The sequence below is a fragment of the Rousettus aegyptiacus genome, unplaced genomic scaffold (assembly GCF_014176215.1).
Source record: "Rousettus aegyptiacus isolate mRouAeg1 unplaced genomic scaffold, mRouAeg1.p scaffold_m13_p_9, whole genome shotgun sequence".
In the NCBI taxonomy this organism is placed as follows: Eukaryota; Metazoa; Chordata; class Mammalia; order Chiroptera; family Pteropodidae; genus Rousettus; species Rousettus aegyptiacus.
Window position 1 is genome coordinate 72,675,287 of NW_023416312.1, and position 16,940 is coordinate 72,692,226.

The 16,940-nt window shown below is 40.8% G+C and overlaps 2 protein-coding genes across 4 annotated transcripts in view; both read left to right on the forward strand.

Annotated features, from left to right (window-relative positions):
• The window catches only part of WDR44 (WD repeat domain 44), a 185,690-nt gene that overhangs the window by 127,732 nt on the left and 41,018 nt on the right, over positions 1–16,940 (forward strand). The window lies entirely within an intron of this gene.
• Positions 15,743–16,940, forward strand: part of DOCK11 (dedicator of cytokinesis 11) — a 174,718-nt gene continuing 173,520 nt past the window's right edge. For 2 of the 3 annotated variants that reach the window (XM_016124433.2, XM_016124436.2), the window contains exon 1: positions 15,771–15,963. In XM_016124433.2, the coding sequence (XP_015979919.2) occupies positions 15,862–15,963 (102 nt within the window). In that variant the 5' untranslated portion in view covers positions 15,771–15,861. Of the gene's footprint in view, positions 15,964–16,940 lie in introns of all 3 variants that reach the window. The other variant, XM_016124435.2, reaches the window with a different exon arrangement.

Sequence of the window (16,940 nt, forward strand, 5' to 3'; positions counted from 1 at the left end):
ATCCAGCCATATGCTGCCTCCAGGAGACACATCTCAGCTCCAAAAACAAATATAGACTCAAAGTGAAAGTGTGGAAAGTGATATTTCAAGCAAATGGCATTCAGAGAAAAGTGGGAGTAGTGGTACTAATATCAGGTGAAATAGACTTCAAAATAAAAAAGGTAAAGAAAAGTGCTGAGGGACATTTCATAATGATAAAGGGAATCATGCACCAAGAAGACATAACACTTATTAACATCTATGCTCCCAATCAGGAAACCCTGAAATATGTAAAGCAATTACTAAGATAAATAAAGGAAGAAACAGACCAAAACACTATTATAGTAGGGGACCTAAATACCCCACTGTTGGATATGGACAGATCATCCAAACAGAAAATCAATAAGGAAATAACATCCTTAAATGACACATTAGACAAACTAGACATAATCGACATTTACATGGCCTTCCATCCCCAAACAGCTGCTTATATGTTCCTCTCTAGTGGACATAGAACATTATCAAGGATTAACCACATACAGGGACAGAGAGATGCCCTCAACAAATATAAGAGTGTTCAAATCATACCAGCCATATTCTCTGATCATAATGCTTTGAAACTAGAGGTCAACTGCAAAAATAAAATAGAAAGAACCACAATCATGGAGATTAAACAACATCCTATTGAAGAATAATTGGGTCAGAGAAGGAATAAAAACAGAGATCAAGAGATACATAGACACAAATGATAATGATAGTACAACATATCAAAACTTTTGAGACACGGCAAAAGCGGTCATAAGAGGAGAGTTTCTATCATTAAAGGCCTACCTCCAAAAATAAGAATGAGCCCAAATAAACAACCTAATGCTACATCTTAAAAAACTAGAAAAGGAAGAACAAAGGAAGCCTAAAGTCAACAGTAGGAACGAAATAGTCAAAATTAGAGCAGAAATAAATGAAATTGAAAACAAAAAAACAATAGCAAAAATAAATGCAACAAAGAGCTGGTTTTTTGAGAAGGTTAATAAAATTGACAAAATCCTGGCTAGACTCACTAAAGATAAAAGAGAAGGACATAAGTAAACAAAATCAGGGATGAAAGAGGAGAAATTATGACTTGACATCGCAGAAATGCAAAGGATTATACAAGAACACTATGAAAAAGTATATAACACCAAATTAAATAATCTAGAAGATATGGCCAGTACTTATAAAAATACAACTTTCCTAGACTGAATCAAGCAGAACTGGAAAAGTCTAAATAGACCGATCAGCAGTATGGAAAGTGAAACAATCACTAAAAACCTACAAAAAGTAAAAGTTCACAACCAGATGGCTTCACCAGTGAATTCTACCAAACATTCAAAGATCAAATGCCCATTCTCCTCAAACTTTTCAAAAAATTGAAGAAGAGGCAATACTTCCCCACTCATTTTATGAGGCCAACATCACCCTGGTACCAAAACCTGGTAATAACACAAAGAAAAAAAACTACCGACCAATTCCTCTCATGAACACAGATGCAAAAATCCTGAATAAGATACTAGCAATCCTAATAAAGCAACATATTAAAAACATTATATACCATGATCAAGTGGGCTTTAACCCAAAGACACAGGGATGGTTCAGCATATGCAAATCAATTCATGTGATACACTACACAAACAAATTAAAAAATAAGAATCATATGATCATATCAATAGATGCAGAAAAAGCCTTCGACAAGATACAGCATCCATTTATGATCAAAACACTTAACAAAATCAGTATAGAAGCAAAGTACCTTAACATAATAAAGGCCATCTATGGCAAACCCTCAGCCAACATTATACTTCATGGTGAAAAACTAAAAACCTTCCCTCTAAGATCAGGATCAAGGCAAGTCTGTCCACTAACGCCACTGTTACTCAATATAACATTGGAGGTCCTAGCGAGTGCAATCAGGCAAGAGAAAGATATAAAAGGCATCCAAATAGGAAACAAAGAAGTCAAACTGTCACTATTTGTGGATGACATGATTCTATATATTGAAAACATTTAAGACTCCATAAAAAAACTATTAGAAGCAATAAGCAAATACAGTAGTTTCTGGATACAAAATCAATGCTCAAAAATCCATAGCGTTCCTAAACTCTAATAATGAAGCTTCAGAAAAAGAAGTGGAAAAAACAATTCCTTTTGGAATTGCAACAAAAAGAATAAAATATCTAGTATTAAATCTAATGAACCATGTGAAGGATCTATATAATGAAAACTATAAGACCCTATTGAAAGAAAGCAAAGAAAATACAAAGAAATGGAAAGATATTCTGTGTTTTAGGATTGGAAGAATCAACAGTTAAAATGACCCCATTACCTAAAGTATTATACAGATTTAATGCAATCCCCATCAAAATCTCAATGGTATTTTTAAAGAAATAGAACTAAAAATCATCAGATTTGTATAGAGGCACAAAAGACTCCCAACTGCCAACGCCATCCTGAGAATAAAGAATGAGGCTGGAGGCATCACTCTGCCTGACTTCAAATTATATTACAAAGAGACAGTAATCAAAATGGCATGGTATTGGCAGCAAAACAGACATACGGACTAGTGGTACAGTATCAAAAGTCCAGAAATATACCCATATTTATATGGGCAAATAATTCTGACAAAACAGCCAAGAACATACAGTGGAGAAAGGAAAGCCTCTTCAATAAATAGTGCTGGGAAAACTGGAAAGCCACCTGCAAAAGAGTGAAACTAGACTGTTGTCTATCACCACACACCAAAATTAACTCAAAATGGATTAAGGACCTGAATATAACACCGGAAACAATAAAATGCATAGATGAAATCATAGAAACTAATCTCATGGACCTTGGTCTTAAAGAGGATTTTATGAAGTTGACCTCAAAGGCAAGGGAAGTATAAGCTAAAATAAATGAATGGGACTACATCAAACTAAAGAGCTTCTGCTCAGCTAAAGAAATCATAAACAAGGTAAAGAGACAACCATCCGAATGGGAAAATATATTTGCAAGCATTGCCTGCGATAAGGGCCTAATATCCAAAATATACAATTAACTCATGCGACTCAATAACAATAAGAAAAAGCGATCCAATCAAATATAGGCAGAGGTCCTGAACAGACACTCCTCCTTAGAGGACATACAAATGGTCAACAAGTATTTGAAAAAGTGCTCAACATTGCTAGCTATTAGGGAAATGCATGTCAAAACCACAGTGTGAGACCATCTCACACCTGTTAGAATAGGTATAATCAACAGGACAAGTAATAACAAACACTAGAGATGCTGTGGAGAAAAAGGAACCCTCATGCACTACTGAAAATTGGTACAGCCACTATGGAAAACTGTATGGAATTTCCTCGGAAAGCTAAGAATTGATCTACCATATGATCCAGCAATCCCTCTACTGGGTATTTACCCCAAAGACTTGAAAACTCATATCTGAGAAACTATTTGCACACCAATATTCATAGCAGCATTATTCACAATGACCAGTACATGGAATCCACCAAAGTAGCTTATGATAAGTGATTGGATAAAGAAGCAATGGTACGTATATACAATGGAATATTACTCAGCCATAAGAAGAGGTGAAATACTGCCATTTGTCACATCATGGATCTACCTCGATATAATCATGCTTAGCGAAATAAGCCAGACAGGATAATTTGAAAATCTCATGATATCACTTATATGTGGGCTATAAACCTAAAAGCAATAAGTGAACAGGACAAACAAACAGAGACTCATGGATATGGACTATAGACTAGAGGGTACTGGAGAGGAGGGAGTTCGCAGGTAGATGGGGTAAAGGGGGTCGAAAATGGAAAGAAATATAACTATGGGAGGTGAACACATAGTGTAAATATATATATATGTATATATATATGCTTTACTGTTAAAGTGTACAGCTGAATCTTATTGGATTTCGTTAACCAATGTCACCATAGAAAAATAAACAAAAAGTATAATAAATAAATAAATAAATAAATAAATAAATAAATAAATAAGGTAAGGTAATTTCTGAAAACAGACAACAAGTATTATATTGTTACAATTTTACAAGCACAACTTCTCTCTTTATTTTTCATTATGGAAAATTTTATGTACCATACAACATATACAAAAGCAGAAAGGATAATAGGAAATCCCCATGTACCCATCATCCAGCTTCAATAGTTACTGACTTTTTACTAATCTTGTTTTATCTACCACTACCATTTTCTTTGATCTAGCATTTTTTTTGAGCTAAAAGTTGTATGACATACAGTTAACCATTTTTTGATTGCACACATATATTTAACACTACAGTTTTACATAGAACGCTAAGCATACTTTCTTCATATTTTACAAAGAGATTTGAAACGTGGACTTTCTATTCATATTCACTTCATAGCACAGCTAAACCTAACTCCTAAATAGATGCATTATCTTTTGTCAAGAGTTTAAAAGGCTTAATAGCAATAATGAATGGAGGTTTTATGTAACTGAAAAATAAACTCAAGAAATAGTCGATAAAATTTAATGCCTCATGCGCCCCGAAGGAGTGGTGCCTGATTTGGCGGGGTGATGGCTCTGTTCAAATAATCTCCTATCTGGAACTTCTGTGACTGTGGGGTCATAGATTTGTCTCCCAGACATGGTGCAGCCAATCTCTTTTACCCAGTACTATGTCTTTTAATATCCTTAAAGACAATTGCAAAATTGAAATGTTCTAGGTAGACTTCTTTTACTACACTTGTCAGTTATTTCAAGGTTGCGTCCATCCAGGTGTAGATTTGCAGCTCGCTGGATGGCACCTTCCATGCAGTAGTGGCGGCTGTTGTTGGTGTTGAAAATGCGCAGCAGCAGTGGCACGTCTTCTTCCGGGATCCATGAGCTTCTCAAGCTCCTTCTTAATTTCCTCCTGGGTAACACTCAACTCCACTGCCATCTTCCTGCTATGGCTAGGTAGGTGCTCACTCTCTACAGTTAACCATTTTTCAAATTAAAAATTGTGATAAAAACATAATATAAAATATATCCTCTTAACCATTTTAAGTGTACTGTTCAGTAGTATTAACTGTATTCACATTGTTGTATAAAAAATTTCTAGAACTTTTTCATCTACCAAAACTGAAATTCTATACCCATAGAACAACTCCCCATTTCCTTCTACCCCCACTCCCAGCATCCACCTTTCTTTCTACTTTCTGTTCCCATAATTTTGACCACTCTGGATAGCTAATATAAGGGAAATCATATAGTATTTGTTCTTTTGTGATTGGCTCATTTTACTCAGCATAATGTCCTTAATGCTCATCTATGTTGTAGTATGTGATAGGATTTCCTTCTTTTATAAGGTTGAATAATCTACAGTCGATCATTTTTAAATGCACAATCTAGTACACTCAAAATGCTGTGCAACTACCACTTCTCTCTAGTCTTATAACATTTCATCATCCCAGAATAGCCTGTGCCCATTAAGTAATTACTCCCCATTTCCCCCTCTACCAACCCCTGGCAACCGCTAATCTGCTTTCAGTCTCTCTGGATTTGCCTTTTCTTGGTATTTCACATAAGAAGGAATCATACAATATATGACCTTTTGTGAGTGGCTGCTTTCACTTAGCATAATGTTTTCAAGATTCATCCAAGTTTTAACATGTATCAGTAATTCATTCCTTTTTATGGCTGAAAATATTTCATTATATGACTATACCACAATTTGTTTATCTATTCATGTACTGATGGACATTGGGTTGTTTTCACCTTTTTGTCTATTGTGAATAATGCTGCTATGAACATTCATCAATCCATTTGGTGGTACATGTTTCTGTATGGACATATGCTTTTACTTCTCTTGGATATATACCTAGGATTGGAATTTATTAATCATGTGCTAATTCTATGTTTAACTTTCTGAGGAATCACCAAAATGTTTTTTCCATAGCTGCTGCACCATTTTACAATCTCATCAGCAGTATATGAAGATTCCAAATTCTACACATTCTGGATGATTGTTATCTCCTCTCTCTCTCTCTCTCTCTCTCTCTCTCTCTCTCTCTCTCTCTCTCTCTCTCTCTCTCTCTCCTCTCTCCCCTTTTGATTATAGCCATCCTGCCGGGTGGGAAGTGATACCTCATTGTGGTTTTGATTTGCACTTCTTTAAAGACTAATGGTGTTGAGCATGTTTTCTTACCCTAGTTGGCCATTTTTTGTCTTTGGAGAAATGTCTACTCAAGTCCTTTGCCCAGTTTTAATTGGGCTGTTGGCCTTTCTCTTGTTGAGTTTTAAAAGTTCTTTATATATTCTTGGTGCTAAACTCTTATTGGATAAGTAATTTGTAAATATTTTCCCCATTCTGTGGGTTGTCTCTTCATCTTTGTGATAATGTACTTTGATGAACGAAAGACTTTTTTATTATTATTATTTTGATGAAGTCTTATTTATCTATTTTTTCTTTGAGGCTCATGGTTTTGGCATCAAACCTGCCACCATTGCCAAAGAATCCATTGACAAATCTGAGGTCATAAAGATATACCCCTATATTTTCTTCTAAGAGTTTTTTAAAAATTTTAGCTCTTATAATTAGATCGTCAATCCATGTTGGGTTAATTTTTATATACAAAGTGAAATAGTGGTCCAACTTCATTCTTTTGCATGAGAAAATCTGGTTGCCCCAGCACTGTTTGGTGAAGAGACTATTCTTTTCCCAACTGAATGGTCTTGGCGCTTTCTGTAAGCAAGCCCTAGACATCATATCATTTCATTTATAAATACTTCTGTTTGCATTTCAAATCTATAAAGCCATATTTTTAATATAACCTTCATGCCATGATCATATCTAATAAAATTAACAATTATTCCTTAATATCGTTTAATGCTCAGTCCATGTCCAAATATTTTTTATTGTTTCAAAATTCTCGTAAAGCTGGGTTGATTGAAACAGAAGTCAAACAAGTTTCAAACATTCAGACACAATTCCTTTCATTCTGATATATCAGTTAGGACCTGAATCCTGCCATTGTCATCACAGATGACAGGTGAAAGAAAGTACAAACAGTATAATCTCTCATTCCTGGTACTGGCTGTTGCCTTTTACTTGTTTTAATGATAGTGTTCCAGTTATTAATTGCTATATGACAGATCACCTCAAAACTTAGTGGCTTAGAAGAACAACACTTACTTTTTTATCATTTATGGTTTTTGTGAGTCAGGAATTTCAGAAAGGACAGTTCTGGCTCAGGGTGTTACGTGTGATTGTGGTCAGTTGGTGACTGGAGTTGGAATTTTAGGGGCGCTGAAGTAGCAGGGGTGTTTATCAGGCATTATTTTCACTTAGTCTTACCTCAAGCCCTCTCCACATGGCTGGTCCACATGGGCCAGTCTGGGTTTCCTCACTGCATGATGGCCTCAAGATAGACTGCTCATAATGTAAGCTGAGGGCTTTAAGCAGGTATCTAAAATTAACAGAGAGACAAGATATCACTTTTTATGACCTAGCCTCAGAAGTCACATGGTGTCACAAGTCATAAGCCCACCTGAATTCCAGGAGAGGCAACATAAACCCCTGGCCTCATGTGTGTGCAACCTGTTCATTTGCACGGGACTCCACACACAGAATAGGCTCACGCTTGATTTAATGTTTTCATATCATTGTCTTGAACTTCCTAATACATTTTGAACAAGGGGCCCTGCAGTTATACTTCACACTGGGCCCAGCAAATTATGTAGCTGGTCTTATCTTGGAGACAGAAGTGTCAGAGTCTCATTATAAGAAGAACATGTGGGATGGGAGATACCATTGTGGCCATCTTGGGAAACAATCTGCCAGACAGCTGATGTCTGTTTGAGGGCTTACTGTGTGCCACGCACTTTATTTCATTAAATTTTCACAAACATGTAAGCCAGATATGAAATATTATTCCCATTTTGCAGATGGAGTAAATGACCTGTTCGTGTTTACTCTGTGAGAGAATGGGAAACCAGGATTTGAACCTCATTCAGTTTGACTCTGGTATCCTAGTGCTGACCCACTATGCTATCCTATGCTATCGTGTTGATTATAAACTTTCTCATAGTCCCTGACCATTTGGGTTGTTGTACTCCTGCTACTTCTCCAGGGTGGTCAGATAACAGAAGTCATGCTAGTGCCTGGCACATAGTAGAACCTCAGTAAGCCTCACTTCTCTTAGTATGCCCTCCAGTCTTGGTCGCATTTTTTACCATTAAGCTCCCCCCTCCTTTTTCGGCATGAGAAGTAAAGGCCTTTTTGGTCAGTAAATATTGATTGTACACCTATGAGATGTCAGGCTAGGTGCTTTCTGGCCTGTGACATGATCCCATCTCCTAAGTGATTTGTTTTCCTGTATCTGAATTAAACCCAGTCTTGCCTCCTATACAACAAAGCAGTTTGAACTAGAATCTAATCACTAGATGATTTATAATGTCTGCTACAACTCTAAGTGTCTGACTTCCCTGTCCTTGTTCCTGCTCTGATCCTAGTCCCTGCAATTTCCTGAACACATCCACCTACCCTACCCCTTAAGGCTCCTGAATGTCTGTCTACCTTTGCTCTTTTCAGCTCTACTCCAGAGATAGCTTCCACTCAGCTCGTACAGCACCAAATATTCATCTTCTTTCCCCAGCTTAGACTATTCAGTGTCTTTATGAGTTTCCTATACAAGTCCAAAGTAACACCTAATGCTTTCCACAACATTTGAAATACTGAAGACCCCACATTTTCATTTTCAGAGACATATCATTAGCTTCTTGCAGGGGAAAAGGGTCATCCTTAAATCCACAAACACTTTATGGTACAGCATTTTTATTATACTCTTTGAAGGAGGTGAATTAAGAAAAAGTAGAAAAAGAGAGTGAAGTTTCTGGCTTTGTCTGGGAAATAAGAAACTTCTCAATATTCCAAATGGTGTCATAGGCTGTTAATATATATCCAATAAGGTTTATATTATTTAAAATGCCTATAGTTGCAATAAGACTTTTAACTTTTTCATATACTCATATAGTCTTTCCAATCTGACACCATCACTATAAATTCATGGATGATGGATCCATAATGAGATAAAGATGGAGTTTCTCTCAGAGCTGTTCAAGTTACCTGAAACTATATGATATATTGGAAAGAGAGCTAGAAAACCTGGATTATACTTCTGGCTCTGCCAACTGTGATGTGACTTAGCCAACTCAGTTTCTTCATCTGTAAAATAGGAAAAATAGTCTTGGCTCTAACTACCTCTCAAGATTGTTTTGACAATTGAAAGCGATAAAGGGTATCAATGTGCTTTGAAAACTGTACTGCTGTCCACAATTACTATTTGCTTGTTATAAGCTTTAGTTTTAAAAGATTTTTATTAAAATATAGCTAACATACAATATTATATTAGTTTCAGGTGTACGTAATAGTTATTCAACATTTATATAACTAAAGAAGTGATCACCATAAGTCCAGCAACCATCTGATACTGTACAACACTAGTAACCATGAATATATTATCTTTGGAAAAGCCTCACACAATACATTTGTTTATTTTCATTAATCATTGAATGACGCTTAAGTGCTGGGCCTTATGTTCTAGGCCTGCCCTGCCCAATCACCACTAGCTACATATGGTTATTGAACATGTAAAATGTGACTTGTGTGACTGAGGAATTAAATTTGTAACTTTGTTTAATTTTAATAATTTACATTTATATATAAAAACTGATATATGATGTAGTTATTGGCAAACTTTTAAACAAGTTGGATATGTGAATCTACTCTTTCAACCAATAGTATGAAATCTGAATACAGATCATGGATTTCTGATGAAAATTTAGCATCTAAACAATGGAAGGGTGATGTACACTCCAAATTATGAAGAGTTACTATGAAAAATGTTTAAAAATCCACATAATTTTATATTGATTGCGTGATTTCATAATATAATATTTTGGACATATTGGGTGAAAGAAAATATACTATTAAAATTAATTTCACTGGTTTCTTTTTACTAAATTTTTACTTAGCTACTAGTAAATTTGAAATTACATATGTGGCTCACATTATATTTCTATTGGACAATGCTTCTCTAAGCATTGAAAATCAAACAGTGAACAGAGTAGACAAAAAGTTCTGCCTTCATGGAACTTAAATTTTAGTAACGAAGACAAACGATAAATGAAATAACTATGTTAACATATACAGTACTTCAAATGGTGACGAGTGCTTTGGAGAAAACTAAAGTAGGGTAAGTTAGATAGGAGATGGTAGGAGGGTTACAATTTTAAACAAGGAGATCAGAGAAGGCCTAACTGAGAGGCTGATGTTGGGCATGGTCTAAAGGAGTTAAGGCAGTAAACAATGAAGCTTTGTGGGGGAGAGCCCTCCAGGTATAGGGAACAGTAAGTGTAGAGGCTCTGATGATGGGCAATGCCTGATATTTAAAGAAACCATAAGAAGGGCTGTGTGGTTTGAGCACAGTGTGCAAGGGGGCGGGGAATCAACAGGACATGAGATCAGAGTTATGGGAAAGGAGATGTAGTAGGACAGATCATATAGACTCTGATACACAGCTTCTGACATGGCCCCCCAAGGAGTCCTACCCCTTGGTTTTAACACCCTTGTATAACTCCTTCCCTTGATCGTGGCCTGGGTCTAACAGATAGAATCCAGCAAAACTGATGGGATGTCATGTCCAAGATTAGGTTCTTAAAGACTGCGGCTTCCATTTGCTGGTAGTCTCTCATTCTCTCCTATTTGCTCTCTTTGATGAAGCCTGCTGCCATGTTATTAATTGCTCTATGGAGAAGCCCATGTGGTGAGGAACTGAGGGTAGCTTATGGCCAATAGCCAATGAGGAACTGAGGCTCTCAGTCCAGCAACCTGTGAGGATCTGGATCCTTCCAACAACCACTGAGTAAGCTTTGCAGCAGATCCTGGCCCAGTTGAACCTGGAGAGGAGTGAGGTTCTAACTGAAACTCTGATTACAGCCTTTTGAGAGATCCAGATTCCACACCTTAATTTCAGCCTAGTGGGAGACTGATCCAGAGGACCCAGCTAAGCCATGCTTAGATTCCTAGTCCACAGAAACTGTTAGATAATAGATGTGTGTTTGTTTTAAGCTGCTAAATTTAGGGGTATTTTGTTGCCCAGCAAAAGATAACTAATACACTGCATCTTGTAGGTCATCCTAAGTAAGAACTGGGCATGGGGCTTGATTACAATCATTGGCTGGCATGTTACAAATAGACTGTAGGAGGGCAAATGAGATAGCACCATGGTCAGTTGAGAGGCCATTGAAATAATCTATGTAAGAGATGCTAGTGGCTTTAGGCTCGGGTGGTATTGGTAGAAGGGGTGAGAAGTGATTCGATCTTGGTTGTATTTTGAAGGCAGAGTCAACTGGATTTGCTGCTGGATCGGATGTGGAGCATGTGAGAAATAAAAGAGATGACTCTAAGGTTTTTGGCCTTAGCAACTAGAAAAGAACTGTCATATACTGAGAGAGAGGAAACTATACAAAGAGTAAATGTGTCAAGAAAGAATAGAAGTTAGTTTGTCTAATATGAGATACCTATTAGGCATCCAAGTGGTGATGATGAATTGGATATACAGGTCTGGTGGCTGAAGCTGGAAATATAAATTTGAGAGTCTGCAGCATTTGAATTCTCTCCACTCCCACTTCCCACCCATGAGGCCTCCACTATTAGCTCATGTATAGGGACATAGATACACATATAGCATTTTTTATAAGTAGATTTGTTCTGCAACTTGATTTTTTATCAATTAATATCTTTCAGAGCTTTTTCCATGTAAGTACATACATATATATCTCCTTTTTTAACAGCTATAGAGAATCCCTCAGAATGGATAAATCATGTATGTTCATTTATTCATTCGTTCACTTGACAAATATTTTTTGAGCAACCATTATGTACCAGGCGTTGGTTTAGGAATTGAGGATGAAGGAGTTATTTATGGATGGGCATTTAGGCTGTTTCTAATACTTTGTTATTGCAATGATATAATGAGCATCTCCATTCATATGTGAGAGTTTTTATTTAGCATTGATTCGTAGAGGTGGAATTTCTAGGTCAAAGGGCTCAGTGGCATTTCTAATCCTTGGATCTCAAGTTCAATTAAGATAGTGTGAAAATGGCAGGTAAATTTGCCATGAAATCGGATATCTAACAAATGTGGAAAAGAAATCACCCAATAAAATGCCCTATTAGAAGCTGTATTAGTGCCCCTGCAATTTCCCTTTACTATGTGTGTGTAGTTATGTCCAAATCCTACTCATCTTCAAGGTCCTGCTTAAACATCCCCTCTTTTAGGAAGCCTTTCATAGACCCTAATCAGATGTGATCTCACCTGCCTCTTTATCTCAATTATGGTCCTTATCACATACTACCTTGCATCGGAAGTGCATTCTCTACTAGACTTTATTTTTTTTCTTGAAGGGAATGGACAGTGTCTTTAATTCACTCTGCATCCTCCCTCAGGGCATAGCACAATGCTCAATGTTTATGCAATTAAATAGAAACCTTAAAGCCAAAAGGTGATACTTACATTCTAGGGAATGAGCATGGAGTCTGCACAATGGCCAGATGGTGTTTGAGCACCATCAGTGTGGCATGTTCTTCCAATGGCTCACAGGGCTCTGCAGAAATTGCCCACTCCTTCAATTCCACTTCATACCACTCCCCTTTCTTCAATACTCCAGCTGCGCTGGCCTTCTTTTTTTTTCTGTCTTTGAACACACTAAGTCCGTTCCATTCCTAGGCCTTTGTGCTTGTCATTTCTTCTGCCTAGAGTGTTTTACCTCCTGATGTCTGTTGGCTGCTTCTTTTCCTTGAAGAGTCAGCTCAATCTCGATCCCCTCAGAGGCCTTCCTTTACTATTCTAAATTAGGTCTCCAACTCCAATTACACTCTATCATATCACCTTAACTTAATTCTCCACACACCATTTATCTTTCTAAAATTAACATGTTAATTTGCTTGCACTAAAATGTAAGCTCCACCAGAAGAGGGATGTTGCCTGTTTTGTTCATCCCTGTGTACTTTCAGGGGCTCCAATAGAGTCTGAGGTAATAAGGATGCCTTTGGCTGAAAGTAACAGATTATTCAACTAAAAGTTGTAGAAACCAAAAGATTTTACTTGTATCACATAAAAGGGAGCTCAGAGATAGGCAGTACTAGGGTAGGTTCAACAGTTCAATGTCGTCCAGATTCTGAGTTGACTTTTCTGTGATGATCTCAGCCTTCCCTTTTGGTTGCAAAATGGTTGCCAAGGGCAAATGCATCAAAGAAAACATCGCTCTCAGGAAGACAGAGGAAACAGAGGTCTCCCTGCCCATCCCTTTTTAGGTGAAAACTTTTAGGAGCTCTCCTCTCACACTTCCTTTTCATATTTCATTGGCTCAAACTGAGTGGGAGTCAAGACCATCCCAGTAGTAAAAGCAAATGAGATTATCATGATTTTTTAAAAAAAAAACAGTCATCATTTATCACTTGAAGCTGTGCTTGCCTTCCCTAAACCCTGTGGCTCTGTCCTATATCTGAAGCATATCTTGGCTCCCTTAGCAGGGAAAAGTATTATAGCTGTTGTGAAGGTTAACCAACAGCATGGACCCCATAGGCATTCAGGAAATGGAAGGCATGAATTTGTGTTGATCCACCTACATTTAACAATTAAAAAATTTCACATACACACACTATGCAAAGCAAAGACTGGTGATACAAAGCCTCTGCCTTTAGAGGACTTCCAGGTCCCAGGCCCTTGAGGACCCTCCATCTGTGCTGTATCAGAACTAATGTAATCGCTGCTAAAATAGACCTGCTGCTAAGAGACTAGGCCTTTGCTGGGTTTCTATAACAAAGTCCCATATGTAGGTGTGACTGCTTGGCCTTTGAAATTGGGAAAAGTGGGGAAAGGGGCCCTCTGGCAGTGGTGTTGATGCAGAACAGGGCAAATTTCCCCAAGCAGCGGGCGGAGACCAAGCCCTGCACCAAGAGAAGAGGGTCCTTTGGCAGTGAGTGTACAAAGAATTCAACACACATGCCAACATTAGAGTCAAAAGGAAAGTTTATTAGAAAAGGGGTAACACTCCATAGGGAGAGCGTTGTGTCCTCTCAGAGACAGAGAGAGACTCAGTGGAACAGAAACAATAGAGACAAGGACAGTAAGAGAGACAGAGTAAAGAGTAGACATGGAGTAAACCCAGAGAAAGAGACTAAGAGGGGCCAAGAGAAGGGCAGTGAGCACGAGTGTCTGTGGGAATCCAGTTTATATATCATTCTTTAGTTCCCATTTCCTTTGATATGGGCATAGCATAAGGAAGGGGATGAGTTTATAGTGTGAAAGGCCTACTGGCAGAAAGTTCCCAGCCTTTAATCCATAGGTTCCCCATGGTTTTAGCCATAGGGAATGAATGATTTTACATGTGTATGGCAGCCACTTAAAGACTGTCATTCCTGTTTCTCCTTCACAGGTATGGAGAATGGGTTGTTAGCAATCCCAGCAGAAGTCTTCCTTTGTTCTGAAGGTATCCTGGCCTGGCTGCAGGGCTGATCAGCATATTGCAGTCTCTTAATGTAGCTTGATTTAACATTTTAATTCTCTTGATTTCTCCCTACATCATTTAGGAATTCTTTTAGAAAGCCCGAATGGTTCCCTAGAAATTATGGGCCATTTTAAAATTCACAGCCAATGAAGTAACCAGACAGAAATTGCCACCACTAGTGGAGCCTCTTTCACTTCCCACAGTGGGGAAGCTTTACAGGGTCACTAGCAATTCAAGATTCTCATCCTATTTCTGCCTTAAGCATGTTTGCTTTACATCTAGTTAGCCATTCTTGAATTCTTGGAAAACAATTTCTTGGAAGGTGAAGAAGATGAGGAAAGAAATAGGAAATGGTGAGGTGATAGGAGGGCACATGTAAAAGCTTCTAGAAAACTGATAAGTCCTCCAGAACCCAGCCAATGGCGTTCCCAATGCGACCTCTACCCTATCTCCAGCACACAGTCACTGCGGAGCTAGACTATCTGCCACAGGCCCAGGCCCTACGAGCTCTCCCGGCCTTCCTGGTGATGGTGAGGTTCTGCCACACCAAGTTTCAACTTCTCACAGCCTGCTCCCTCTTGGGGTGGCCTCCTTGAGGAGGGCCGACTGGGTAAGAAAACGCTGTGGGAGGGAGAGGACGCAGGCGAGTTGCTCATGCCAGAAAACCGCTCTCCCACCTTCAACTAGGGCGCGACCCCTCCCCCGCGGAACACACAATAGATGCCGCTTCACATTGTTTCCCAGCCCCAGGTGGCCTGGGCCCTGGGGGCTTACGGGGTGGGAGTGGATGTACGCCAGAGTCCCAAGGTCTCTTGCGGGTACTGCAGACTCTGGGGCGGCAAAGACTCTGGGGTAGAGCACGCCCCACACTTGGAGACATTTCTTTACCCCTCAACACACACGTGAGTAAAGAAGCAGCCAGATATTCCCTCCCGGATGCGGCCGCACCAGCAACATCAGCTGCGGGCGGAGCCGGGGCGGCTGCCACTTCCCCTTCTTCCCTCGTGACCTCGCCCTCCCACCCTGTGCTCCCTCCCGTCTACACACCCTTCCTCCCAGACACGCCCTCCTCTCTGGGCTGGTCGCGCGCAGAGCGGCCGCCGCCCCCGTGGGGCAAGACAGCAAGAGCTAGCGAGTGCAGGAGGGAAGGAGGGGACGAGGGAGGAGTCGCGCGAGGGAGGGAGGGAGGGAGGGAAGGGCGGCGGGCGCCGCGCTGCGATGTGGTCGGCCGGCTGGCGGGTAAACAGACGGAGCAGCAGCGGCCGCAGCCGGCTGGGCCCGGGGCACTGAGTACGCCCGCCGAGACCTGCGCCCGCGGCCATGGCTGAAGTACGCAAATTCACCAAGCGACTCAGCAAGCCCGGCACGGCGGCTGAGCTCCGGCAGAGCGTGTCGGAGGCCGTGCGGGGTTCCGTGGCGCTGGTGAGTGGCTGGGGCATGGGGCGTCTCGGGGCACGCGCTCGAGGCGAGAACGACGAGGTGGCTTCCCGCGCCCGGGGTCGGGGCAGGGACGGCGCTCGGGGCGGGTTCCCAGTGCGCTCCGCACTCCGGGTTCGGGTTCAGTAAGTTTGCGCACTGGCCACCGCTGGTCAGGGTCCGAATCCCAGGTGGCCGCTGACAGCGCTGCGGCTGCCGGGCGCGGTGGGAGCGTGTGCTCGGCTGGACGCCGGCAGGGTCTCGGGGGTTTGGAACCCGGGTACGGCCTGGGCCTGGAGTGTGAACTGGAGAGCAGACTCCGCGCAGTCCTGGACACGGCACAAAGAGCCAAGAGCTAGGCGTGAAGAGATCTTGATTCGCTCCTGCTGGCACCTGAGGTAGCCTGGGCGAAAGGATGCGATAAGCGTTTTGCGCGCGCGCGCACGCACACACGCACACACACACACACACACCCGTGTACACAAAAAAGAACCCCACCCAAAAAGCTCTGGGCGCCCAAGCTGTGGCGGGCGGTGAGAACAGAGGAAGCAGCGACTTCCTCCCGCTACTGGGGAGAGAGAGAGGGTGGTGATGGGTGTTGAAAGGGTGCTGCTGCTGCTGTTGCCGCGGAGGGAGGGGATTGGAAACAACGGGGTTCCGGGGGGGGGGGCGGTCCGGGGCGAGTGGGCGCGGGGTCGGCCGCCGAAGGGCGAGGGTGTCGTTTGGGACCCAGGAGCTCTTCAGAGGCAAGGAGATGGGGGACCACGGAGGTTTTGTGGGAATAGGGATGTGCCACTTCAGGGATGGAGGCCCTGGGTTTAGCGCCCCACCGTTCAGGGCCGGCGGATGGGGATTTGAAAGCGCACTGACCTCCTGGGAACCCTCCTATCGTGCACTCAGCCTCATCCGGATTGTCTGGCTGGAGGAAAGCGAACGGGTGCTAAGCGGCACTTGCCCCTTCTGTTTTCAAGGCTCTCATTGCC